Genomic DNA, 27,208 nt, shown 5'->3' with positions numbered 1-27,208 from the left:
ACGTACCAGCTTGCAAAACATATTGTTGGGGGATAATGTTCCGGCTCGGCTAGGATACAGACCATGCTGGACCAATGAAGGAAACGAAGAAAATGAGCTGGGAACATTTCTATATAAAGCATTTCTTTACAATCAGGTGAGGAAAGGTATGCGGCATAGTGAATGGGTGTATTATTACATACAGCAGGGAAAGCAAGGAATTTGTGGGGTGTGACAAAAGGCAAGAAATTTACAAAAGCAGACACAGAGCAGACTTATCCCATAATATCTTCTACAATCTTAACGTATGCGACGACAGGTGCCATCACATACACAGACACACACAAACCCGAGGAAGATTAGATAGCCAGAAGGAAAGAGAGCAGATGAGAACTAATGGCCTCACAATACCTGGCGCGGTCAGTCGACCAACGCAACCCAGTACGCTTTGGGGGAGGTAGGAGGGAAAAATGCTGGTGTCTAAGGTGTGGTATGGTGCAATATGGGGGGGTGCAGTGTCGTGCCAGCGGAAACTGTGATTGTGAATCAGGGATGCTCTTTTGTGCGTCCAAAGGGGATGAAATAGAAGGCTGGAAAAAGAGAGAGAGAGAGAGAGAGAGAAGAGAGAGAGAGAGAGAGAGAGAGAGAGAGAGAGAGAGAGAGAGAGAGAGAGAGAGAGAGAGAGAGAGAGAGAGAGAGAGAGAGAGAGAGAGAGAGAGAGAGAGAGAGAGAGAGAGAGAGAGAGAGAGAGAGAGAGAGAGAGAGAGAGAGAGAGAGAGAGAGAGAGAGAGAGAGAGAGAGAGAGAGAGAGAGAGAGAGAGAGAGAGAGAGAGAGAGAGAGAGAGAGAGAGAGAGAGAGAGAGAGAGAGAGAGAGAGAGAGAGAGAGAGAGAGAGAGAGAGAGGAGGTGTGAGGCAAAAGATTACTAGCCGAGTCATGCATAGGTCTGAGTGTAGTGTTTACCTCCGTGGGACGCTCTGCTTGAGCATTCCCACCTCAAGAGTTGGCACGTTATCTCCTGCTTCGTTACTTTGACGGGGCTCGTGGAAACGTGTGCTCCGCACTTGTCCTAGAAGAATGTCTGTCGCACACCAACCACGAGTGTAGATCCAGTGAAGGGCACACAACGAGGAGCAGTGAAGAAGAGGGCGAAGCAGAGAAGCGAAGGAGAGGGTGAGGCAGGCAGGTGAAAAAGAGGGCGAGACAGGCAGGTGAAAAAAGAGGGCAAGGCAAGCAGGCAAAAAGAGGACGAGGCAAGCAGGCAAAAAAGAGGGTGAGGCAAGCAGGCAAAAAAGATGGCGGACGGCTTCGTGATCTGCCTTTTACAAGCCCCGGGTGAAGGATGGGGTGACGACTCAAAGTGACGCACCGTGACCTGAATCACGCTTCCCGATTGGGCCATGACGGTCCCAGCCACGTCCTGCCAGGCTCCTGGGACCGGAAGCGGTCTCATTCCCACATCTGGCGCGACATAGCCCAGAGCTCCGTACCGAACTCCCGGACCGCTCTTACCACGACACCCCCCCCCCCTCCACCCCCCGCCGCCCATCCTGCCACGTTCTGGTGACTGGATGAGGGTCGTATAAATCCTGCGTGCCTATTCGGGGCATCCCCGGCAAGATGAGGTTGGTGCTGTTAACGTCCATTGCTCGTCCCCATATCACATGGTCCGAGTACCTTGAGCCATGCAGCACGCCTCTGTTTAGTGGCGAATTGTATCGATACAGAGATACGAGGAGGCACGGGAATATTTTTCCCATGTGCGGTAGATGTTGGTGGTCGTGGTGTTGAGTTTTTGGTGAGTGAGGGGTGAGTAATGCGAGATGCTGTTGTAAATTGGTGTGCAGATTTGAATGAAAGGGCGCGTCATGCGCGCGTCAGGCAGAGTCTTCGTTCTTGTTGTGATTCGCTCACGGAAGTGTCCTTGGTGCTTGTTATTCATTTCATGTGTGTTTGCTTTCTTGCTTGATTTGATTTGTATCATGGCTAAAAGGAAAGGGTTGGAATGGAAATCAGGATTGAATGGAAGATAGAGATATAATTAGACTGAGCTACAAGACCCACACAACGCACTTCGTCCCGTTGACCCAAAAGGCATGAGGGGAAGATCTGACTGCATGAAGACCAACAAAATAACTGCCTGGGGATCACTGTATGTTGGGTGCCATTGCCTTAGAGGCATGCGGTTTTGCAGAACCGCAACAATATGATAAAGTCCGAAAAGTTAATGGCCCTAGTTCCCGGCATTATGGGGTGTGAAGAATCTCCGGTGATCTGCCTATCTCTGCTGCCAACGTGAGGGGGAGGGAGAGGGGGGCTCAGGCAGTAATAGTAGTGTCGGTCCCTCCCAAGACCCTTGCCTTTTCAACCAACGTGGCTCATTTTCAATTAATTTCACCAATATCCGTGGTCTTTCTTCAAATCTTTCCTCTGTTGAACATCATCGAGCAAGCTCCTCTCCTAATATCTTTCTTCTCTCTGAAACCCAATTATCACATGATGTTCTTGTTAATTCTTATAACATTTCAAACTACAACTTTCACTCACAATTCTGCTTCAAAGGAGGAGTCTGTGTCGACTCCAACATCAACACGCCTGCTGTACGCCTTGTGGACCTTGAATCTCCAAACTTTGATGTCATCTGGCTTAAGATTTGTCTCCCGACCATCACTATCTTTCTCTGTTTCACTTACTGCTCTCCAAATTCTACAAACTTTATAGCTTTCTTTGACTATCTCAACTCTTGCCATGAGGCCATGACATCCGAACACCCTCAAGCAGAATTTCTCTATCTCGGAGACTTCAATGTCCACCACAGGGAGTGGCTGAAAAGGGGGGGGGGGGGGGTGAAGCTCTTACATTTTCCATTCTTAATGATTTGAAACAAATTATCACCCACCCTACCCATATCCCAGATTGTCATGACCACACTATCAATACTTTGGATTTATTCTTCATTTCCAATCTGTTGCATTACAACTACACAATTTCACCTCCAATTGGTTCATCTGACCACAATCTTGTGAGCATCACTTTACTTAGGCCTAAGTCACATTTTGCGCAGCGGCCGTAGGGTCTACAAAATCTACGGCCACTAGCAATTATAGGGCGGCCGCAGTATTTCCACGGTCACACAATGTAGCAGTCACATGTTTTTATTTTTGCGGGTAGCCGCACGGCGTATTTAGAAATTGTGGAGACCGAAAACGTGGGGGTGCCGTACGGTCTTTGATTTGATGTCGCACGGTGACCTTAGGGCGTCCCTCCAGCACCATGTAATTTTCAAGGCAGACGCAAGGTAGCCTCAAGGTGTCCACAAGGCGACCGCAGGGGGGCCCTAAGGCGATCGTGCGGCCAGATGGACGGTAACGAGTGGGTATATATACCAGTTCTTTTTTTACTGAAATAAAAATATAACAGTTCGGAATATACCAGTATATATAACTGAATATACGATAACTATAATATATATAACTGAATATACCAGTTCGGAGTACCGTGGTGCCCCCAGAATCCGAACTCCCCATTGTTTAAAAAATTGGAATCCGAACAATTTTTTCGAGAAAATTTTGCCCTAAAAACCGAACACATTTTCAAAAACCGAACACAACGTGGCGTTCATGTTTGTTCACGTGCGTCTCCCCCACCTGTTCGACCCGCATCTTCGCGCTTTGTTCATTCAGTTCGTCGGTGGAAGTCCTCGTGAAAGCATCTCTCGTGTGTCGATCGCTACTTTACCTCGTGTTTTCACCTTCATTTGTGCTGTTTTGTTTTTTTTACTCATCTTGTGTTTTAATTAATAACAAAAAAAGCAATCTGATCACGTGGAGTGATGGACTGTTGGGCAAGGATTTAATTTCACAGAAAATCCGGTTGTAATTTGGAATATCCATGATTACCTCAGCCCGATGCGTTTGATGAAAGTGATTGTGGTTCTGGGGGCATCATGTTTGATGAGCTGCCCTGGGGGCAGCACTCTCACAGAGTGCGCGAGCGATCGGAACCCAGGCTGGAGCACGAGCCTGTGTGGACCTTGGGATGTGGTGATTGTACCAGTTTACATACAATACACCGCCACCGAAGGTCATTTACTCATCTTATTTTACCTTAAACATGGGGAATTTCAGTTGAAAGTGGGTTTTCAAAGGGCGGAGGAGCTCCTTGTGAGCCAACGGCCATCCATATCTAGTGCCCAACTGTGTCTGCGGACGTCCTCCTGCAGTTGGGTTACTTCTTATTAGGAGGTTGGTGGCAGGATTTGCACTCCAGCCACCGTAAAACGCTTCATTCCGCAAAACGCAAAAACGCAAAAAAATCTGAAAACCCACTCCGTTGTTGTACTTCCTGTGCAGCTTCCCTTCGCAGGGCAGCTCACCGGATGATGGGATTGGGGCAAAGCCTTCGGGACCCCCAATCTTTGATAGGAGGGAAACCACGGGGTAACATCCCTGGGTCAGATTGCGGGAGAGTGTGTCGGAGTGGTGCTGAGGTGTCGTCCACCAGACGGCGGTCTCCTTGGGTTAACCTGAGGCGGTCCCTTCGGGTGGGTGCCTGGAATGTCCTATCCCTAAGAGAGGATGATCACCTGTCTCTGTTATCATCTGAGCTCAAGCGTTTGGACATCGGGATTGCAGCTCTCTCTGAGGTTCGGAGACCGGATTGCGGCGAGATAATGGTGGGTGGTTACACCTACTATTGGTCTGGTCGCTCTGATGGTTACCATACCCAAGGAGTTGCTGTAGCTGTGTCCAATAAGCTGACCCCAATGATAATTGAGGTAACACCGGTCAACGAGCGTATTATGAGATTAAGGATTCGTCACTCCTTAGGTGTCATTTCCCTGGTCTCTATTTATGCTCCGACTGAGGTGAGTGATCTTACCGTGAAGGACACATTCTACGCCACACTCGAGTCTGTGGTTGATCAGTGCCCCAGACGAGATACACTTCTAGTCTTGGGAGATTTCAATGCATCGACTGGAACTGATAGGGATGGTTATGAGGTGTGTGTTGGTCCCCATGGGTCAGGAACTATGAACCAGAATAGCACTAAGTTCCTTGACTTTGCAAGAAGTCATGGACTTAGGGTGGCTGGTTCATGGTTTCAGCGCCCGCAAGCTCATCGCTGGACTTGGTATTCCAACGCTGGCGGTGTGGCAAAGGAGATTGACCATGTCCTCATTGACGGTCGTTGGAGGATGATCCAGAACTGCAGGGTCTACCGGAGTGCTCAGTTCCTCAATACTGACCACAGGCTTGTTGTAGCAACTCTAAAGCTGCACCTTAAATCCTGGAGAATGGTACCATCCCAGCCTAGGCTGGATGTTGCCAAGCTCAGGGATGAGAGAGTAGCTGAGGAGTTTGCGAACAGGCTGAGTGGACACTTGACGGGTCTGGGTGCTTTGGGGGTCCTGAAGAGTTGTGGAGCACCTTCAAGACCACCGTCCTTGATGTTGCCGGTGGATGCCTTGGAGTTCACCGCAGGGCAAAGAAGAATTTTGTCTCTCAAGGGACACTGGATACCATTGACCAGAGTCGCAGGACCAGGCTGAATGGCAGAGCTGAGCTGTTCAGGGAGCTGAGGCGTAAAACTGTACGTGCACTGAGGGTGGACAAGGAGGCCTATGTGCGAGGAATCTGTGAGGGGTAGAGCATCACCTGTGGACAGGTGATTCTCGTCCCGCTTACAGGGGAATTCGCGCATTACGTTCATCCAAGCCCATCCCTCGGAGCACTGCAGTTCGAGCAGAGAGTGGTAGGCTCTTGACAGAGGAGTCTGAAGTGAAGGCCCGCTGGGCCGGTTACTTTGAGCGGTTGTACCAGGCTGATCCCCCAGCTGTCGAGTTGGACGTCAAGGGTGTTACAATCCCTGTTGCTGACCCTCAAATCAACTGTGGTCCACCATCGCTTGTGGAAACACGGGCTGCGGTGAACCAGTTGAAACGGGGCAAAGCTCCAGGGATCTGTGGCATCCATGCCGAACTTCTCAAGGCTGGTGGAAATGCTGCACTCGCGTCGTTGCATGCAGTTTTGTGCTCTGCCTGGAACACAGGCATCATCCCAACTGACTGGAAGAGGGGCCTTGTTGTCCCTCTCTGGAAAGGGAAGGGTGATCGCCAAGACTGCAACAACTACCGAGGGGTGACGCTGCTCTCAGTGCCAGGCAAGGTCTTTGCTCGGATAATTCTTGATAGGGTTCGCCACCATCTGCTTGAGCACCAGCGTCCAGAGCAGTCAGGCTTTACACCAAAGAGGTCAACGATTGACCGTATCCTTGCACTTCGTGTCCTCACCGAACGCAGACGAGAGTTTCGGCAGGGGCTGCTTGCAGCCTATGTTGATCTCTGTAAAGCGTTCGATTCAGTGAATCGGGATGTCCTCTGGAGGATTCTTGGTCTTCGTGGGGTGCCATCGAAACTGATCGATCTGATGTCTGAACTCTACTCTGGTACTGAGAGTGCTGTGAAGTGTGGTGGTACCGCCTCTGACTTATTTCCAGTTGTTACTGGAGTTCGTCAGGGATGTGTACTTGCCCCCACACTTTTCAGCACTTGTATGGACTGGATTTTTGGGAGGATGTCGGAGAGATCAAGTTGCGGTGCATCGTTTGGCAATGTCAAGATCTCGGACCTTGATTTTGCAGATGATGCAGTCATCTTTGCGGAGACTTTAGACATCCTCTTGGGGGCCCTCGAGGTGCTGAATGAGGAGTCGGAGCCGTTGGGATTACGGATTTCTTGGGTCAAAACAAAGATCCAGGCTTTCGGTGACATCTTGGATGCTGCTGTCCTGTCTGTGTGTTTGTGGTGAGGATGTTGAGGTCGTGGATAGATTCACTTACCTTGGCAGTGATATTCATGTCTCCGCAGGTTGTGAGCCGGAGGTCAATAGACGTCTGGGTCGGGCCTGGGGAGTCATGGATTCACTGGATCATGGGGTGTGGCGCTGCCGGTACCTGTGCGGGAGGACGAAAGTCCGAGTCTTCAGGTCCTTGGTACTTCCAGTCTTGCTCTATGGGTGCGAGACTTGGACTTTGACCAAGGATCTGAGACGGAGACTTAATTCCTTTGGTACCAGGTCTCTTCGGAGAATCCTTGGCTATCGCTGGTCGGATTTTGTGTCCAACGAGCGGTTGCTGAGAGAGACTCGGATGAGATTTGTTACCTGCATAGTCCGTGAGCGTCAGCTGCGGCTGTATGGACATGTGGCTCGTTTTCCTGACGCTGATCCTGCTCACCAGATTCTCTCAGCGAGGGAGTCTCATGAGTGGAGGAGGCCAGTGGGCCGACCACGTGCCTCATGGTTGCAGCAGGTTGACCATCATCTCAAGGAGATGGGGATGGGCCTGGCATCTGCCTGGGGGATGGCCAGACGGAGGCCCCTGGAGTACCGGCGGAAAGTGGACGCAGCGACGCGCTGTTCTGGCACATGCTCCCATACCTGACCTTCTTGGGGTCCAGGAACGGATTAATTCACTTTCCATTATTTCTTATTGGGAAAATAGTTTTGGAATCTGAACTTTTTGCAATCCGAACAGCCTCCTGGAACGAATTAAATTCGGATTCTGGGGGCACCACTGTATAGGTAAACACCTATACTCCGATCTCTAGTGGTAGCGCACGGTGGATGCACGGTGGATGCAGACTGCCACGGAGGCCGTACGTCGGATGCACGGCGGGCGTAGGGGAACCGTGCGTCAACCCTGCGTTGCACGCAGGTAGTCACACAGACCGCAAGGCCACCGTACGGTGACCGTGGAAATAGTGTGGCCGCCGTAATTTTTTGGGGGTTGGCAAAATTCATTTTTCATTGATAAGAGCCTATGGCAGCCACACGAATAACGCAAGCCCACCGTACCCCCTACGTATGGTCGACGTGGAACACATCAACGTCACGGCTACGGCATGACGAATTGCTACGGCCAACGTACAAATGAAAAAAGTTATAACTCCGCGTTATAATTCGACGGCGACCCCTACGGCCTGTAAAATATAGCCATATGACGTAGGGCCACCCTGAGGCCACCTCAGAAACTCTGCGGCTGCCGCACGTTTCTGTCAATTCAGGGGGGGTACGGCCGCCGTATCCTAGCCGTAGAGCAAATGTGACTTAGGGCCTGTCGCAGCTAAGTGGGAGCCACCCTGTTCCAATTAAATGCTTGTATTTAAATAACAGTAAATAAACACAAATATGAGTAAACTAGCCTTCTTGAAACCCTCACAGTCAGTTAGAGCATTGAAAAATCTATTTAAAAAATGTATACTTTAATGACCGTCAGATGTCAGGATCCTTAGATTCATGTACGTTAAATGCTATCAGCTGAAAAAGCAGTCATATTTCCAGTTTCATTTTTAGATTTCCAGATGTTGTTTAATTTATCTGATATTCGTCATTGGAACTTGGTTTTGAAAAGTTTATTTCAACAGAAAGAGTGAACTTTCCTTTCCAGAACATAAGTTACAGTTTGGAAATCGATCAAAAATTTGCTGAATGGCATGTGATAGAGTGAAATTTATCCTAGTTTCACTTTGAATGCCTATTCAGGGATGAAAAAATAAAAGTGCCTGTGCTATTCTGCGAAGTGTGCTGAAAGTGGCTGAGATGAGGTTCATTTTACCAACAATAATCATATTATCTAATTTTACAAACATTATAGACATATTTTGATTAAATATCGCTCACTGACCACCTGTTTCAAAATTTCAAATTTGTCCGCCATTACACGACAATCAATATTATACACAATACAATTTTACCTGAATGATTGAATTTGAAATCTCATGCCCCAAATGATACATTTCTGTCATGACCAATTTGCAGGAAAAATACAGGTTTGCCTCAATCTCCCTCAACAGTTAAAGGGAGATTTTTTTCTTGTCCGCCATTACACGACGATTATGGAATTCTGGAATTATTGCTGAAATATTGAGGTGAGTGAATGTTTTAAGTATTTGGACATTAAAATAGATAAAATAGATGAATCAGACTGACTTTACAAGTCTATGAGCAATAATGCTCAAATATTTATCTGACAACCATTTGGAGGGAAGAAAATTTAATTTTTTATTCATGTCCATCGAGAAATATGAAAATTTGCCAAAATTTGATACTATCGTGTCGCGACATCCTGGCCTAACAAGTGGAACAGATTGTCATAGTAAGTGTCCATGATATTTAAATGTTTATCAGTCTGGTTCCTTTCCTGAGTTGTGTTTGTCTGAATTGATAAACTGTTTTTTGCCTTGTGTTCCATATATGCTCCAGTTTATGGAATAGTTAATGATTTGATAATTTCCTGAAGTTCATTTTTGATAATTTTTGGTCAGTTTTGGAACGAAGTGGCTCCCACTTAGCTGCGACAGGCCTTAGGCCTTACCACCACTTCTTCTCATTCGAGTACTCTGACGAAACACCAGTATTGGCATTTTAATAATGCTGACTGGACTGGTTTACGAAATTTCTTTTCTGACTTTCCCTGCAAAGACTAGTGCCTCTCCTCGGGTGATACCTTTATCTCTGCTGAAAGTATAGCTGAGGATGTTGTTGCAGGAATGGAGGCTTATATCCCGTTCTCTTTCAAATATATCTCCCTCACCAATTCATGATTCAATAATTCCTGCTCTTGGCCATTCGTGCAAGGGATGCCGCATATCACACATGGAAAAACTCTTCTTCCTCCGACTCGCATTCAGCTTTCATATCCGCCAGAAATCATTGCAAACATGTTAATTGTGAGGCAAAGCATTCCTTTATTCAAAAGAAATGTGACAACCTCTCATCTTCTTCCACTAATAGATCTTTCTTGTCCTTCGCCAAAAGTATCTCCAACAACTTCTGTCGCTCTACCTTTCCTTCGCTTTTCCATTCCGATGATACTATCGCCGTCTCTCCGACCGATAAAGCAACTCTTTTTGGTTCTCTTTTCTCCTCTCACTCCACACTGGATGACTAACATTCCACCTCCCTCTGATGCTCCCCTCACTAATCCTATGTCTCTTCCTATAATCTCTTTTCATGCAGTCAAAAAAATACTCCTCTCTGGACATAAGCAAGGCCTACGGGCAAGATGGCAATCCTCCCCGTATCTTGAAGGAATGTGCTTCAGAACTTGCACTCATGCTTGCTCATTTGTTTTGTGTTTGTTTAAAAACCCAAACTTTTCCTCTTACCTGGAAACATGCCTTGGTACAACCTATTTTAAAGAAGGGTGATCGTTCAAACCCTTCCAACTACCGTACTATTGCTCTGACTTCTACTGTTTCCAAAGTCTTTGAATGTTTCCTCAATTCCCACTATCTCAAGCATCTTGAATCTCAGTCTTCTATCTGACCACCAATATGGCTTTCACAAGGCAAGATCTGCAGGTGATATCCTTTCTTACATTATGAATTTCTGGTCGTCTTCTTTGAGAGACTTTGGGGAAACCTTCGTTGTAGGCCTTGATATCTCAGAAGCCTTTGACAGAGTTTGGCATCGGGGTTTGATATCCAAGCTTCCCTCTTTCGGCTTTCCTCCTTCACTCTGCTCTCTCATATCGAGCTTTCTGTCCGACCACTCTATCTCCATAATTGTTGATGATTCAACATCTTCCCCCTTCCCTATCAACAGCGGTGTACCTCAGGGTTCCGTTCTGTCTCCAACACTCTTCCTTCTTTTTATGAACGACCTTCTTTCTTCCACAAATAACCAAATACACTCGGATGCTGATGACTCAACATTACATTCCTCCATGTCTTTCCCAGCTGCCCCGTCTTCCCTCATGCGATAGATCTCCATATCGTGTCATCGCAGCCACCTCTTTAAATTCGGATTTGGACAAGATCTCCCAGTGGGGCAAATGTATTTAAGTTAAGTTTAATGCTTCAAAAAAACTCAATTTCTTCTCATCTCTCTCTCTCTCTCTCTCTCTCTAAAACTCCTCTAAACTCTCCAATCTCCTTTTAAAGATCTACAATTACACCATGTGATAAATAAACCCACTAGGTATTACTCTAACTTCAAATTTATCCTGGAATCCACGCATTACTCAAATTGCTAAGTCTGGTTTGAAGAAATTAAGAGTCCTGTTCAGATGTCGAAGATGCTTCTTCTCTGAACAGTTGCTCCAACTATATAAAGGATTGATTCGTCGTTGTATAGAGTGCTGCTCTCACATCTGGGGAGGTTCCAACTACACATACTTACTGGACAGAATTGAATACAAAGTTATTCGACTCGTCAACTTCACCAACGTGACCTCAAAACTTAACCCGCTCAAATTACGCCGTATAGTCGGCTCTCTTTCTCTTTTCTGCAGATATTACATCGGTTTCTGCTCGCAAGAACTTGCTGCTTGTGTACCTCCACCATTAGCGAGACCAAAGAATACTCGACAAGCCAATACATCACATGATCATTGTGTGGCCGTTGGCAACTCAAGTGTGGGCCGTTACAATGTTTGTTTCTTCCCCTCCATTGCCAAACTCTGGAAATCATTACCTTCTCATGTCTTTCCAAACAATTATGACCTTCCCCTTTTCAAAAAGAAGATTTTTTTTACTTCCTCAAAAACTCTTAGACTCTTCTCTCTCTCCTTACTTTTCTATCGATGGAGTTCTTTTATTCAATGCTTGGCCTCAATGAGAACTATTTCATCAATATCTGTGGCCTTCAACAAGAAAAAATAAAATAAAAAAATCTCAGGATTGAGTAAACAAGTTCCCCATTCTTGGCGGACAAGTCAATACTTCCTTTCCCAGAAGTCTGGTCCTCAATTCATACACAGAATCGACTTATCTATGGCATAAATCAATAAATTGCAGAAATTAAAAAAAAAAATTGCGAAGTGTGATTTTTCTGAAATAAATTGATTAATTGTCAATTCAAAACACACTGCAAAAATCATGGCCTGGAACATTTGCCGATTGGGTGAGCAATTAACCGTTCATTCGCTCACAGAACCATTCAAAATTATCCAATCAATAACAAGCGGACTCACCAATCACATTTGATCAATCCCTTTCAATCCCAGTCACATGTATCCATACTGACTACGTCATCTCAAAATGCATCCCTTGAAGTTAGTCATGCAACTCGTAAACAGCAGCTTGTAAGTTGTTAAGTTTGCTGAGAAAAATGGCGGGAATATGATTGTGCACAGGAAATAGGTTATCAGTAAGAAAGGTGTCCACGACTGCCATGAAGCGAAGGAGACTTTGCGGACAACCAATAAAACCAAGAAGAAGAAGAAACGTGGCTGCAAAGCTAAGTGGACAAGCATTGAGGATAAGTTGGAGAAACGTACCGATTGTCGAGGACTCAATACTGTGTAGCTGGGACGAAAGGCCAAATAAATCACAACTAATCTGGGTGTTCAAAGTTTCAGAGATGATTCTTGGTGGTTTCTGTGTAGAAAAGGACTGCATGATAGGCGGCGCATGACTGCAGCACAGACTGCGTGCTGGGCGGCACATGATTGCGGCACAGACTAAGTGTTGGGCGGCACATGACTGCTTGTTAGGCGGCGCATGACTGCGGCATGGACTGCGTGTTTGGCAGCACATGACTGCGGCACGGAGTGAGTAAGGCAGCGCATGACTGTGGCACGGACTGAGTGTAAGGCAGCGCATGACTGTGGCACGGACTGAGTGTCAGGCGGAGCATGACTGCGGCATGGACTGAGTGTAAGGCAGCGCATGACTGCGGCACGGACTGAGTGTCAGGCGGAGCATGACTGCGGCATGGACTGAGTGTAAGGCAGCGCATGACCGCGGAACAGACTTATCGTTTTACCTTCAGTGTACACCATTCCTTGATGAAGTAACTAAGTTGATTGCATTTCATTGGGTTTGACTTTGTGACATTTTTCCATGGGGCTGTATTGTAAAAACTCCATTCAGAATAGCAAACATGTGACATTTACATACGTTTTGGGAACAAGTGTTCACGTCACAAGCCCCCTGAGTTGTGAACATGGCAGTCTAGAACTTTGCTCCTTGCGCTCAATCTCAAGTTGAATCTTCCAAAAACCACTCGGCTAGCTTGCGGACCTCAACCCGGCTGGCTGGGAATAGGACCTCGGGTCACTGACATCACTACCTGTAACACTTGGAGTCAAGAGTGACGTTTGGGACCCTGGTTCGAATCCCGTCACCCGTAACAATATATTGTCTGTTTCAGAAACAAGGTGCAAGTCAGTTTGAAGTTTGTTAATATGAGGTCAGCTGTGGTTTCAGAATTAATTTCCCAATCATCATTCTTGGATCTGAACCTTGCTTTGGATTAGAACTCACATCTGAGCATCATAAGCCATCAGTTCAGATGGGAACACGAAAACATATTACACGTCAGCACTTCAGAGTAGGAAGATGACAACAGTATATCACAATTTTGGAATTGAACACTTTCAATATAATCTTAATATATTATCTGAACAGCAACATCAAGCAATTGCCATCAAATAAATACTGCCAGGCAAAATAAAATAAAGAAAATTGCATTCTGGGTGGGACTGTTTGACATTCCCACCTGGTTACTGCACTCATGATGCTGGGACTCAAAGTTTAAATCCCATATACTAAACCTTTATCCATTGTCCCACGAAAGTCCTCATACTTCATTTAAATATACACTCAAGTGTCATATCCCTGGTCGTGCACGTCATTTATATACAACGTTCTCCATGAGCCTCGGATTACTCTGTATTTTTGTTAAAGAGAACTAAAAAAGATGAAGACTTACTGATGCCGTATCGCCAGAAAAATCATCGGGTGTATCTGCTGGAGACGATTCCACCGAACAGACGTCCTTGTCTGTGCTGCCTGGTGACTCGCTGTGGAAATTGACATTTCCTACCAGGTCTGTTGACCGTGGCGGTGCCGGTGAATCACATGGTCCAGGATGCTCCCACTGGGTTGTCCCTGTAGGAACATGCCAGTAATATGTTCCGGATGCATCACTAACTTTTTTCCAGCCAGGAGGCAGGTCCGGATCAGAATCGAACGATGGTTCAGTCCAAAGTGCATCTGCGCATATGGAAGAAAATACCAAAAAAAAAGTGAACACAAAAGATTAGTATTACCGACACCACCGAAGGTGGACAAAGGTTATGTTTTTACACCCCTGTCTCTGTCTGCCTGTCTGTCTGTTTGTTTGTTTGTTTGTTTGTTTGTTTGTGTTTGTCTGCGAGCAGGACATCTCAAAATATTATGGACAGATTCAAATGAAATTTGGTGAACACGTTGGATGTGTGATAAGGAGAAATTCATTTCATTTTGGTGAAAATCCAGATCCAGATCCAGATCCAGAAATGAGCATTTTTTAATTTTATAAGTGACTTGATGACCCGTGAACCCGTTATGACAGCGGTTGATAAAAAAAAAATCATTAAAAAAATAAATAAAAAGATAGCTCCAGCAAACTATACCACTGAGGTTGTTTGCATTGATCAAATTCTCCCAAAGAGTACTTGACTGAATCAGGAATTGATTTTTTTTATAATTTTTTTCGCTGCCCAATTTGAACGAAACTTGAAACGGCACACCGCAGGAGAATGGTGAGTAGGTGGCCCTAAAATTTTTGCACTATCATGTTTTGGCTGTATTTTTGTTTTGGCTGTATTTCAGGAACATATATACATACAAACATACACACATACATACAAGATGAGACTCTTAATAATATATAGATTCTTCACCATCGAGACATTCGGCAAAAAACGATGTATAGCATTTTATGTCAAAACGTTATGGACGAGTTATAACAAAACGAGGAGGATGAGTTGGTTAGGTGACAAGAACAAGCGGATTCGATTTTGGTTAAGGTCCAAATTCAGATCCGACCTGTCATTGGGACACAAAATATAAACCATTCAGCCCTGCGGAGGTATGTTGTCCACCGAGTGCTGTTCTAGTATTACCTGTTGTTTAATCAATTACACAAATGATTTATTTAAGATAAACAAGACGTTTCGAATGCAGAGTTTGAGACTCATGCAAGGAAGAGCTCAAACTTTTTAAATCCTTGAAATAAATAGACATCTTTGACTCGTACGAGCTTGGTTAGCTTGACTTGGTATGTCTCAACAGAAATTATTCATCATGAAAACCAATTTGTTCAAACAGACAACATGACCAACCAACCCACCTTTCTGCATAAAGGAAGTGGACGAAATTACATTGTGTCCAATTGGAAAAGGTGTTTTGGTATTTTAACAGCATAAAAATGTAAAAACTAGGCATATTTATTGATGGGATTAACATTCTACATTACAGATAACAGAAATAAACCACATATGTACCAGAGAAGAATGCAAGTAACAATGGTTATAGCAACATCCTCAAGTAAACCTGGTGTTGGCTTTAGGGTTAAGGAGGCTGGCTAAAGATCTTTGGGTCTTGGGTTCAAGAGCCCCTCACCGGCCGTTGGATTAACACCAGGTGGGCTGACCTCAGCCTGTCATCCTTCCGAGGTCGGCAAAATGAGTACCAGCTTCCTGATAACAGGGGCACTGCATCGGCGGCACAAGCGTGCTTTCAGAAAAAAATGATGCAGTCAAGCACCCACAGGCTGCATATGAACAAATAATACATTTCTCATTTTCTATATCACATCAATATCCATTGTTATATCACATCTTAGAAAAGGTTGTGGTTCTTAATTACACTTAGTACACTTAGTACACTACAACAAAACTAGTACACTTAGTTAACTTGATAAAGCACACCAAAACGAACATATCCATTGTATATGAGTTTTGATCCGATGAAGAGAAAGGAAACTGTTCACAGTCATCACTGCACGCAAGCTGACAACTTGCTCAGCCCACAAGCTTGGAAGAGAAAATCAGAGCCATAGCTAAAGTGGTGTCCTCCAGATGCAAACTCAGTGAATGTGTTACTGTGTAAGCACAACTAACTCCACTAACATACATGTAACATTGTAAATTAGAACACCTATCCATAATAATAAATGTGAGTTTGTGTGTCAGTGTGTGTGTGTGTGTGTGTGTGTGTGTGTGTGTGTGTGTGTGTGTGTGTGTGTGTGTGTGTGTGTGTGTGTGTGTGTGTGTGTGTGTGTGTGTGTGTGTGTGTGTGTGTGTGTGTGTGTGTGTCTCCTCCATAACTCCAAAACCATGAAACCTAGTGGCCTGAAACTTTGTGCAAGCATTCTCAGGGAGCTCCAAGGGAGTGCATGTCTGAAAACTGAGTGTTTGGGTAAATTTATACACCCCCTTTGAAGAAAATTAACGGCCTTATTAAATTAAAACAAAAACGGGCTTTATCCTTGGTCATCCCACGTTCACCTCATCGGTCTCTTAATCCGGCATTTTGTTTCAGCCTAATAAAAATTGCCTTGGAACTACGATGACCTCTCACGGACCAATTAAAGTATTTAATCAAAATCTGATTTGAGATTTGAGGATCGGAGCTGGTGCACTAAATAAGGGTGGAAATCTGGAGTGCGATCTGAAAATTTAAAGAAATTATCGATTCTTATAACGAAGCATCTATCTTATAAGCTTATTGCAAGGTTGTGCACCCTACTTCTCCATATTTACACAAAAAAACATGAAATTGCCAAGGGATTAAACTAAAAAAAACTAAACGAGTTAGGAAGACAAAATAAATTAGAGGATTAGAATGAGTCGAGCAATGGGACACATGAGCTACGAGTTTAAGAGAGAATTTAAAAATGTTTTCAGTGTCGACAAAGCAATGAACCCTCACCCCACAGCAGGATGGCTGAGAGGTTCATACACTCCCGCTATGCTATCTGGCCTGGGTTCAAATGGTTTGCCCTTTTGGGTGACTTTTATTTCAAATGTTATTTAATTTCATTAGGAACTTGGAGCAATGTTATCATCTTTATAAAAGCGAATGAGATGTTGATTGTTTGTTTATGACACGACTCTGAGCTCCCAAGGTTAATTGAAACAAAACTTTATAGGATCACTTTTTTAACATGATACACCTTACTCGGGGTTTTAAACTCATTTTCTCACAATTCATAACTTACAAACACATGCTGTGATACCTGTCACGGGGAAGGGTTGGGATTCTGGTGGGAGGGGGTGGGTGGGCCAGGGAAGGCAGGGGAAAGGGTTGGAGAAGAGAGGGATGGAGTGTGAGGAAGCAGGGGAAGGGGTGGGAGTCTGGAGGGAGGGGTGGGTGGGTGAAGGCAGGGGTAGGCGTGGGATAAGGGAGGGGAAGGGGTGGGATTGGAGTCCGAAGGGATGGGAAGGGGTGGGGTGGGAGTATGGAGAGAGGCAGCGGGAGGAGGGGATGAGGGAGGGTAAGGGGTTGGATGGGAGACCGGAGGGGGTGGGGTGGAAGGAGATGGGAGAAGGGAGGGGAAGAGGTGGCATGGGAGGAGGTAGGAGTTGCAGTGGAATGAGGGAGGACAAGGGGTAGGAGGACGGACCCAGTGTTGCCCGGCCAGGTACCTTTACAAGTAAGCAATAAAAGATAGAGGAACCAACACACACACACACACACACACACACACACACACACACACACACACACACACACACACACACACACACACACACACACACACACACACACACACACACACACACACACACACACACACACACACACACACACACACACACACGACCTCAGGCAATTCTGGAGCCTCTTCCCTGATAGCGGACATCAAAAGGAGTAAGGAAAGAGGTACGCTGTCACGTCGATTGCGCATGGACCAGACTCTTGCTTGGGCTTTTGGTGGACTCCGGAGGGGAGGAGCTGTGAATAGAGATGGAAACGTGAATTTCTGCAAAGAGCAGCTAAACACCAGGTCCCATAGATCATGATGGTGCTTTATGAACAGACGTGGCTCTGATGAATCTCCTGGAATTCCAGATGCCAGAAGCAAAGATTTGAAGGGAGATGGGATTTGTGGCCTGGGTTAAGTGGCCCACTGGGATGTGGAAAGTGGGGGGGGGGAGGGAGGGTGGGGGTGGTGACACAAAAGGTGCATGGCTCTGTGATGTGCGGGGCGGTGCTGCGTGGCAGATCAGGGTGATACATTTATTGATGTGCTGAGAGGTCCTGGGGTATTGACCATGAGGGCAGATTTCAGCCCTGGCAATGAAGGTGGGGGAAAAGTGAGTGGAGTGTGATGCTGTGTGACCCTTACACGGACCAGACTCTTGGGCAAGCTGCACGGCGGGTACCGGGGTGGAGAGGGCCGTTAGTTTAACAGGAGTTGGTGATGCAGATGGGGATTGGGAATGATGGAACATCTTGTGTTGTTAAATATAAGAAATATATCTCAAGCAGAGTCAGTGGCCTCCTATGGGGGAAACCCTATATTTGTGCAGCCACTCTGAGCAGCAGGAAACTGTGCTGTAAAAAATAATGACTGCACCTTCTCAAGTGAGAAAAAACATCACCTTGCAAAGACACATGATTATGCAGCAAAGCTAGAGGTAATAAAGGTGTTAACCATCTCTCCACCATCAAAGACAATACTCCAGAGAATAAAACTACAAACGGAAACCTGGTGTGTTGAGGAGAAGGAGATGGCCCTCCAATGCAGAATGTATTCCATACATGAGGCATGGGGAAGAAAAGGTAAGGTTGAGCGGTTCAGGGACCAGCTGAAAAAAAATGATGAATTTGACTAATTTGAAGTTTTTTCAACAATTAAAAGATACCTAGATAAACACAGGATAGAAGAGATAGGGCAAGGCCACAAGTGGCAAGAGAGATCAGAGCAAGGGGAGCTAAGTGCTCGCTCAAAGGTGAAAAAATGGATGGCAGGGATTTGGCTAAGATGGCATGAGAGGGAGTTTTGTGTGTGCAACAAGACAGGGCCCAAACCCTGACAGAGAGCAGGTCCAAAGGTGGGGAAGAAAGAGTATGGAAAAAGGAGAGAAGGAGCACATCCCCCTGAAAGAGGGGCAAGACCAGGTCAGACTAGGACCTGGTGACTTTGGCACAGATGCTATGCTAGCCTGGTGTTGGCTCAGTGGTTAGGGTGGCGGCTTGGGATCCTAGGGTCCTGAGTTCAAGCCCCGTTGGGCCGCTGAATTAATACACCAGGAGGTTGACTCAGCCTGTCATCCTTCCGAGGTCGGCGAAATGAGTACCAGTTCCAGTGTGTGTACTGGTAGAGGGGCACTGCATCAGCGACATAGTCGCGCATCAAGAAATGATAGCTACCCCGGCAGCTAAGCTGCCATACGACCACCACACACCAGGCACAGATGAGGGGGGGGGGGAAATAGAGTGGAAAAGGTGGATGATGGGCAGAAAGACAAAGAGAGTAGCAGAATAAGGGAGAGGAGGAGAGTGAAGATGATGAAGAGCAACGTAGGCTGGAAAAAGAGCTAGCCAACAAAATAGGAGAGATAAAGGTGATAAAACTAACAGAGCGACCAAAACTCCATCGCAGAGAAAACAAGTTACAGACAAAAATCTGAGTGAGGAGAACCAACCATTCAATGAGAAAAATGATTTCAAAATCATCCACCTTGAAGGAAATAAATATCGTTTGTGTTTCACAGCAGCATTTTTCACTTAGTTGCAACAGTTCAGGAAAGGAAACAGAAACCCCAAACAATCCAATTTTTAAAAAAAAAGAAAATCCTGTGGGGTAAAAAAACAGACGAAATTGAAGAAAAAAAAAGCAGCTTGGTTGCTGGGTAGCTATCATTTTGTTGGGGAATGACGATGCCATTGATGCTGTGCCCCAAAACCAGTCCACTGGTACTCATTTTTCTTCCCTTGGAAGGATGACAGGTTGTCAACCCCACCTGGTGTTAATTCATTGGAAAACAGGTCTCAAGCTCAAGACCCTGAGATCCCAAGCCAGCCACCATAACAACAAAGCCAACATCAGGCTTCTAGAATGTATCAACTACCCTTGAAAAAGTAAAGCGAGAAAAATTCTGGAAAGGAATTTTTGATGGTCGAAGGAACATAACAAGGAAGCCGAATGGATCCTCGATTCGGAACAGAAGAAGCAACATCTCGAAGAAAAAAAAATTAGAAAACAACTTTTAAAAAATGCCAAGCTTTAAAAGCTCAGGCCCAGATGGAATTTCAAACTTCTGGCTAAAACAACTTGATGGTCTCCACAATCACTACGTCAGGACATTCAAAGAAACTGATCCAAGAGGAAAAGGCAGTGGATGAGCGCGTCGTAGAAGGAAACACATTTCTCATCCCAAAATCTGAAGAAACCCAACTTCCTCACAAATACTGATCAATAATATGTCTACTAACAACATAAAACGTCCAAGAGGAATGATTACAGAAATGATGTACCATCACCAAACACAACAAGGAGGGTTGGAGGCAGAACAAAAGGGATGTAAGAGCGGCTGTTATGGAACAATTGACCACCTTCTATTTAACAATGCCGTACTTGGAAAGTGTAAAATGCAAAGAACTGAATTGTCCACCGCCTGGATAGACTATCAGAAAGCTTTCGACAGTGTGCCGTATTTGTGGATGATAAAATGCATGGAAATATACAAAATTAATACCCAAATAATCAAAGCAATGGAGCTCTGGAATACCATGTTGATATTACAGCACTCAGAAGGAAATATTGGAATACCAGATGTGAAGATATGGCATGGGATCTTCCAGGGACACAGAGATTCCCCTCTCTTGTTTTGTCTGGCTCTGGACCCACTGAGTAACCTCATCAACCCACAAGGACAGGAATACACCCTAACCAATAGGATAACATCCAAAGAAACAGGAAAGGTGACATAACAACTATACATGGATGATATAAAGCTCTTCACACCGAATGACGAAAAATTGACAGAACAGCTTAAACTAGTAAAACGGTTCTCGAAGGAAATTCAAATGGAAATTGGACTAGATAAGTGTACCAAGTGCACATTTGTACAAGGTAAACCAATTAAAAAAAACCACCAACATAAAAATTGACCTTGGAAGAACAAAACAGTTGTTAGAAAACAAAGCATCAAACAAATACCTCGGGGTAGAAGAGGGCCACTAAATATGTAACGTAAAAAAATCCACAAACCAATTACCAAAAATTACCTACGTAGAACGAAGCTGATCCTGAAAATGTTCCTCTCCCTAAGAAACAAAATCAAAGCCATAAACCAACTCACAGAACCAGTGTTCCAATGCAGCCGTGGAATAATAAACTGGTCCCAATCAGGAATCAATAAATTTGACACCAAAACAAGAAAACTCTTCACCATGCACAAAATGTTACACAAAAACCAGTGTATCCCGAGAACGTACCTGCCGAGACGAAGGAGGGAGCGGCCGGATGGAACTCCACCAGGAGTACAGAGCGATGAGTGGAGGACTAGCTGAGTATGTGAAATGCTCAACAGACCATCAGATTCAATTTGTAAACAAACATGAACACAACAAACCTGAAAAGGTATCCCTAATTCACCTTGCAAGGTATTTCCAAAAACAGGTGTGAATAGAAGATACTGCACAGGAAAATGAGACAGCAACAAATACAGCTCCAACAAATGCTAAAAAGAAAAAATATATTTTTTTAAACCACCAAATGTACACCAACAACTGGGAGAACGATAAAAGAGCAGGAAAATACAAAAAATAATTGGACCGAGTTGGGATCAACAAAGATAGCTCAATGGAATGGCTAAGAAGAGGTCAGCTCAACTGGAACTGAGAATGAATATTAATAAATTCCCAAGATCAAGGACAATACACCAATGGATTTAAAAAGATGGCGGGACTGATCCAGACAGACAAGTGTAGGTTCTACAAGAGAGAAACAGAAAGTACTAGTCACCTGCTTTCGGAATACAAAAAACTATTATAAGAACAACTTTACACACAACGGCACAACAAAGTATGCAAAGTGATTAATTGGCATATCTACAAAAATTCAACATTCCAGTTTTATGATGTTTATCTGGCAAATATATAGCATATAGCAAATGTTTATCTGGTCTCATGAGCTTGTCTGCACTTGAACCCTTGTTCAAATTCAAGCTATTTTAAGGAAAGACATGTGACCATTCAGTATACCGTAAATCCCCATGTATAAGGCAAACTTTTTCTTTCCAAATAAAATGAGGGAAAACAAGGGGATTGGGGCATGAGCCTTGTGCATAGCGACTGTCCTTGAGGCATAAATGAGATGCGTTTTCAACCCCATAGAGAGCAGAAAGTTGCAGAGTGAGTTTTTGTTCATCTTTACTTGGCTCATTTAAGTAAGATTAAGTTGCAACATTACATACAAGATCGCAGTTTTTAAAAAGACAAAAAACAAAACCACAAGTGTGCTGACATTCTCACCCACCCCCAAAAACAAAGGTTTAAAAAAAAAAAAAAAAAAAAACACAAGCATGCCCACATTCACGCCGACCCCCAAAAGCAGGTTAAAAAAATAAACAAACATGCCAACATTCTCACCCACCCCGCCAAAAAACACAGGTTTAAAAAAATACAAACAAAAAAACACAAGCACACCTACATTCACGCCGACCCCCAAAAACACAGGTTTAAAAAACACGAACAAACAAAAAAAACAAAAACATAAGCATGCCGACATTCTCGCTGACCTCCAAGAACACAAGTTAAATTCAAAAAAATTAAAAAACACAAGTACGCCGACCCCCCAAGACACAGGTTAAAAAAAAAAAGTGCGCCTACATTCTCACCGACCCCCAACAACACAGGCTAAAAAAAAAAGAAACAAACATGCCTACATTATTTCTCACCTCTCCAAAAAACACAGGTTTCAAAAAAACACACAAAAAAACCAACATGTGTGCCTACATTCTCGCCCATCCCCAAAAACACAGGTTAAAAAACACAAACAAAAAGACACAAGTGTGCCTACATTCACGCCGACCCCCAAAAACACAGGTTAAAAAACACAAACAAACAAAAAACACAAACATGCCTACATTCACGCCACCCCCAAAAGACACAAACAAACAAAAAAACACAAACTTGCCTATATTCACGCCAACCCCCAAAAACACAGGTTTAAAAACACAAACATGCCTACATTCACGCAAACCCCAAAAAACACAAACATGCCTACATTCATGCCAACCCCCAAAAACACAAACAAACAAAAAACACAAACATGCCTACATTCACGCAAACCCCCCCAAAAACACAAACAAACAAAAAACACAAACATGCCTACATTCACGCCGACCCCCAAAAACACAAACAAATAAAAAACACAAACATGCCTACATTCATGCCAACACCAAAAAACACAGGTTTAAAAACACAAACATGCCGACATTCACACCAACCCCCAAAAACAAAGGTTTAAAAAAAAAAACAAAAAAAAAACACAAGCATGCCCACATTCACGCCGACCCCCAAAAGCAGGTTAAAAAAATAAACAAACATGCCAACATTCTCACCCACCCCGCCAAAAAACACAGGTTTAAAAAAATACAAACAAAAAAACACAAGCACACCTACATTCACGCCGACCCCCAAAAACACAGGTTTAAAAAACACGAACAAACAAAAAAAACAAAAACATAAGCATGCCGACATTCTCGCTGACCCCCAAGAACACAAGTTAAATTCAAAAAAATTAAAAAACACAAGTACGCCGACCCCCCAAGACACAGGTTAAAAAAAAAAAAGTGCGCCTACATTCTCACCGACCCCCAACAACACAGGCTAAAAAAAAAAGAAACAAACATGCCTACATTATTTCCCACCTCTCCAAAAAACACAGGTTTCAAAAAAACACAAAAAAACCAACATGTGTGCCTACATTCTCGCCCATCCCCAAAAACACAGGTTAAAAAACACAAACAAAAAAACACAAGTGTGCCTACATTCACGCCGACCCCCAAAAACACAGGTTAAAAAACACAAACAAACAAAAAACACAAACATGCCTACATTCACGCCAACCCCAAAAGACACAAACAAACAAAAAAACACAAACTTGCCTATATTCACGCCAACCCCCAAAAACACAGGTTTAAAAACACAAACATGCCTACATTCACGCAAACCCCAAAAAACACAAACATGCCTAAATTCATGCCAACCCCCAAAAACACAGGTTTAAAAACACAAACATGCCTACATTCACGCAAACCCCCCCAAAAACACAAACAAACAAAAAACACAAACATGCCTACATTCACGCCGACCCCCAAAAACACAAACAAATAAAAAAAACAAACATGCCTACATTCATGCCAACCCCAAAAAACACAGGTTTAAAAACACAAACATGCCGACATTCACACCAACCCCCCAAAACACAGGTTTAAAAACACAAACATGTTTACATTCACGCAAACCCCAAAAAACACAAACATGCCTACATTCAGGCCAACCCCCAAAAACACAGGTTTAAAAACACAAACATGCCTACATTCAGGCCAACCCCCAAAAACACAGGTTTAAAAACACAAACATGCCTACATTCATGCCAACCCCAAAAAACACAGGTTTAAAAACACAAACATGCCGACATTCACACCAACCCCCAAAAACACAGGTTTAAAAACACAAACATGCCTACATTCAGGCCAACCCCCAAAAAAACACAAACATGCCTACATTCACGCCAACCCCCAAAAACACAGGTTTAAAAACACAAACATGCCTACATTCACACCAACCCCCAAAAACACAGGTTTAAAAACACAAACATGCCTACATTCACGCAAACCCCAAAAAATACAAACATGCCTACATTCACGCCAACCTCCAAAAACACAGGTTTAAAAACACAAACATTCCTACATTCAGGCCAACCCCCAAAAAACACAGGTTTAAAAACACAAACATTCCTACATTCAGGCCAACCCCCAAAAACACCAACAAACAAAAAAACACAAACTTGCCTATATTCACGCCAACCCCCAAAAACACAGGTTTAAAAACACAAACATGCCTACATTCACGCCAACCCCCAAAAACACAGGTTTAAAAACACAAACATGCCTACATTCACGCCAACCCCCAAAAACACAGGTTTAAAAACACAAACATGTCTACATTCACACCGATCCTCAAAAACACAGGTTAAAAACACAAACATGCCTACATTCACACCGACCCCCAAAAACACAGGTTAAAAACACGACCCCAAAAACACAGGTTAAAAACACAAACATGCCTACATTCACACCGACCCCCAAAAACACAGGTTAAAAAACACAAACATGCCTACATTCACGCCAACCCCCAAAAACACAGGTTAAAAACACAAACATGCCTACATTCATGCCGACCCCAAAATCACAGGTTTAAAAACACAAACATGCCTACATTCACGCTGACCCCAAAAACACAGGTTTAAAAACACAAACATGCCTACATTCACACAAACCCCAAAAAACACAAACATGCCTACATTCACGCCGACCCCAAAATCACAGGTTTAAAAACACAAACATGCCTACATTCACGCTGACCCCAAAAACACAGGTTTAAAAACACAAACATGCCTACATTCAGGCAAACCCCAAAAAACACAAACATGCCTACATTCACGCCAACCCCCAAAAACACAGGTTTAAAAACACAAACATGCCTACATTCACGCAAACCCCCCCAAAAACACAAAGAAACAAAAAACACAAACATGCCTACATTCACGCCGACCCCCAAAAACACAGGTTAAAAAACACAAACAAATAAAAAACACAAACATGCCTACATTCATGCCAACACCAAAAAACACAGGTTTAAAAACACAAACATGCCGACATTCACACCAACCCCCAAAAACACAGGTTTAAAAACACAAACATGCTTACATTCACGCAAACCCCAAAAAACACAAACATGCCAACATTCACGCCAACCCCCAAAAACACAGGTTTAAAAACACAAACATGCCTACATTCACGCAAACCCCAAAAAACACAAACATGCCAACATTCAGGCCAACCCCCAAAAACACAAACATGCCTACATTCATGCCAACCCCAAAAAACACAGGTTTAAAAACACAAACATGCAGACATTCACACCAACCCCCAAAAACACAGGTTTAAAAACACAAACATACCTACATTCACGCCAACCCCCAAAAACACAGGTTTAAAAACACAAACGTGCCTACATTCAGGCCAACCCCCAAAAACACAGGTTTAAAAACACAAACATGCCTACATTCATGCCAACCCCAAAAAACACAGGTTTAAAAACACAAACATACAGACATTCACACCAACCCCCAAAAACACAGGTTTAAAAACACAAACATGCCTACATTCACGCCAACCCCCAAAAACACAGGTTTAAAAACAAACATGCCTACATTCAGGCCAACCCCCAAAAACACAAACAAACAAAAAAACACAAACATGCCGACATTCACGCCAACCCCCAAAAACACAGGTTTAAAAACACAAACATGCCTACATTCAGGCCAACCCCCAAAAACACCAACAAACAAAAAAACACAAACATGCCGACATTCACGCCAACCCCCAAAAACACAGGTTTAAAAACACAAACATGCCTACATTCACACCAACCTCCAAAAACACAGGTTTAAAAACACAAACATTCCTACATTCAGGCCAACCCCCAAAAACACCAACAAACAAAAAAACACAAACTTGCCTACATTCACACCAACCCCCAAAAACACAGGTTTAAAAACACAAACATGCCTACATTCACGCCAACCCCCAAAAACACAGGTTTAAAAACACAAACATGCCTACATTCACGCCAACCCCCAAAAACACAGGTTCAAAAACACAAACATGCCTACATTCACACCAACCCCCAAAATCACAGGTTTAAAAACACAAACATGCCTACATTCACACTGACCCCAAAATCACAGGTTTAAAAACACAAACATGCCTACATTCACACCAACCCCCCAAAACACAGGTTAAAAACACAAACATGCCTACATTCACACCAACCCCCCAAAACACAGGTTAAAAACACAAACATGCCTACATTCACGCCAACCCCCAAAAACACAGGTTAAAAACACAAACATGCCCACATTCACACCGATCCCCAAAAACACAGGTTAAAAACACAAACATGCCTACATTCACGCTGACCCCAAAATCACAGGTTTAAAAACACAAACATGCCTACATTCACACCGATCCCCAAAAACACAAGTTAAAAACACAAACATGCCTACATTCACGCCGACCCCAAAATCACAGGTTTAAAAACACAAACATGCCTACATTCACGCCGATCCCCAAAAACACAGGTTTAAAAACACAAGCATGCCTACATTCACGCCGACCCCCAAAAGCAGGTTAAAAATAAACAAACATGC

The 27,208-nt window shown here is 44.0% G+C and overlaps 1 protein-coding gene across 8 annotated transcripts in view; it reads right to left on the bottom strand.

Moving 5' to 3' along the window:
• Positions 1-27,208, bottom strand: part of LOC147009047 (amyloid beta precursor protein binding family B member 2-like) — a 192,083-nt gene that overhangs the window by 85,862 nt on the left and 79,013 nt on the right. For all 8 annotated transcript variants that reach the window (XM_085863928.1, XM_085863927.1, XM_085863925.1 and 5 more), the window contains one exon: positions 13,697-13,980. In XM_085863928.1, the coding sequence (XP_085720054.1) occupies positions 13,697-13,980 (284 nt within the window). The remainder of the gene's footprint in view (positions 1-13,696; positions 13,981-27,208) is intronic.

Source organism: Eptatretus burgeri, chromosome 18 (genome assembly GCF_056783735.1).
Source record: "Eptatretus burgeri isolate ZD-2024b chromosome 18, Ebu_testis_v1, whole genome shotgun sequence".
NCBI lineage: Eukaryota > Metazoa > Chordata > Myxini > Myxiniformes > Myxinidae > Eptatretus > Eptatretus burgeri.
This window is presented reverse-complemented; position numbering and strand designations above follow the sequence as displayed.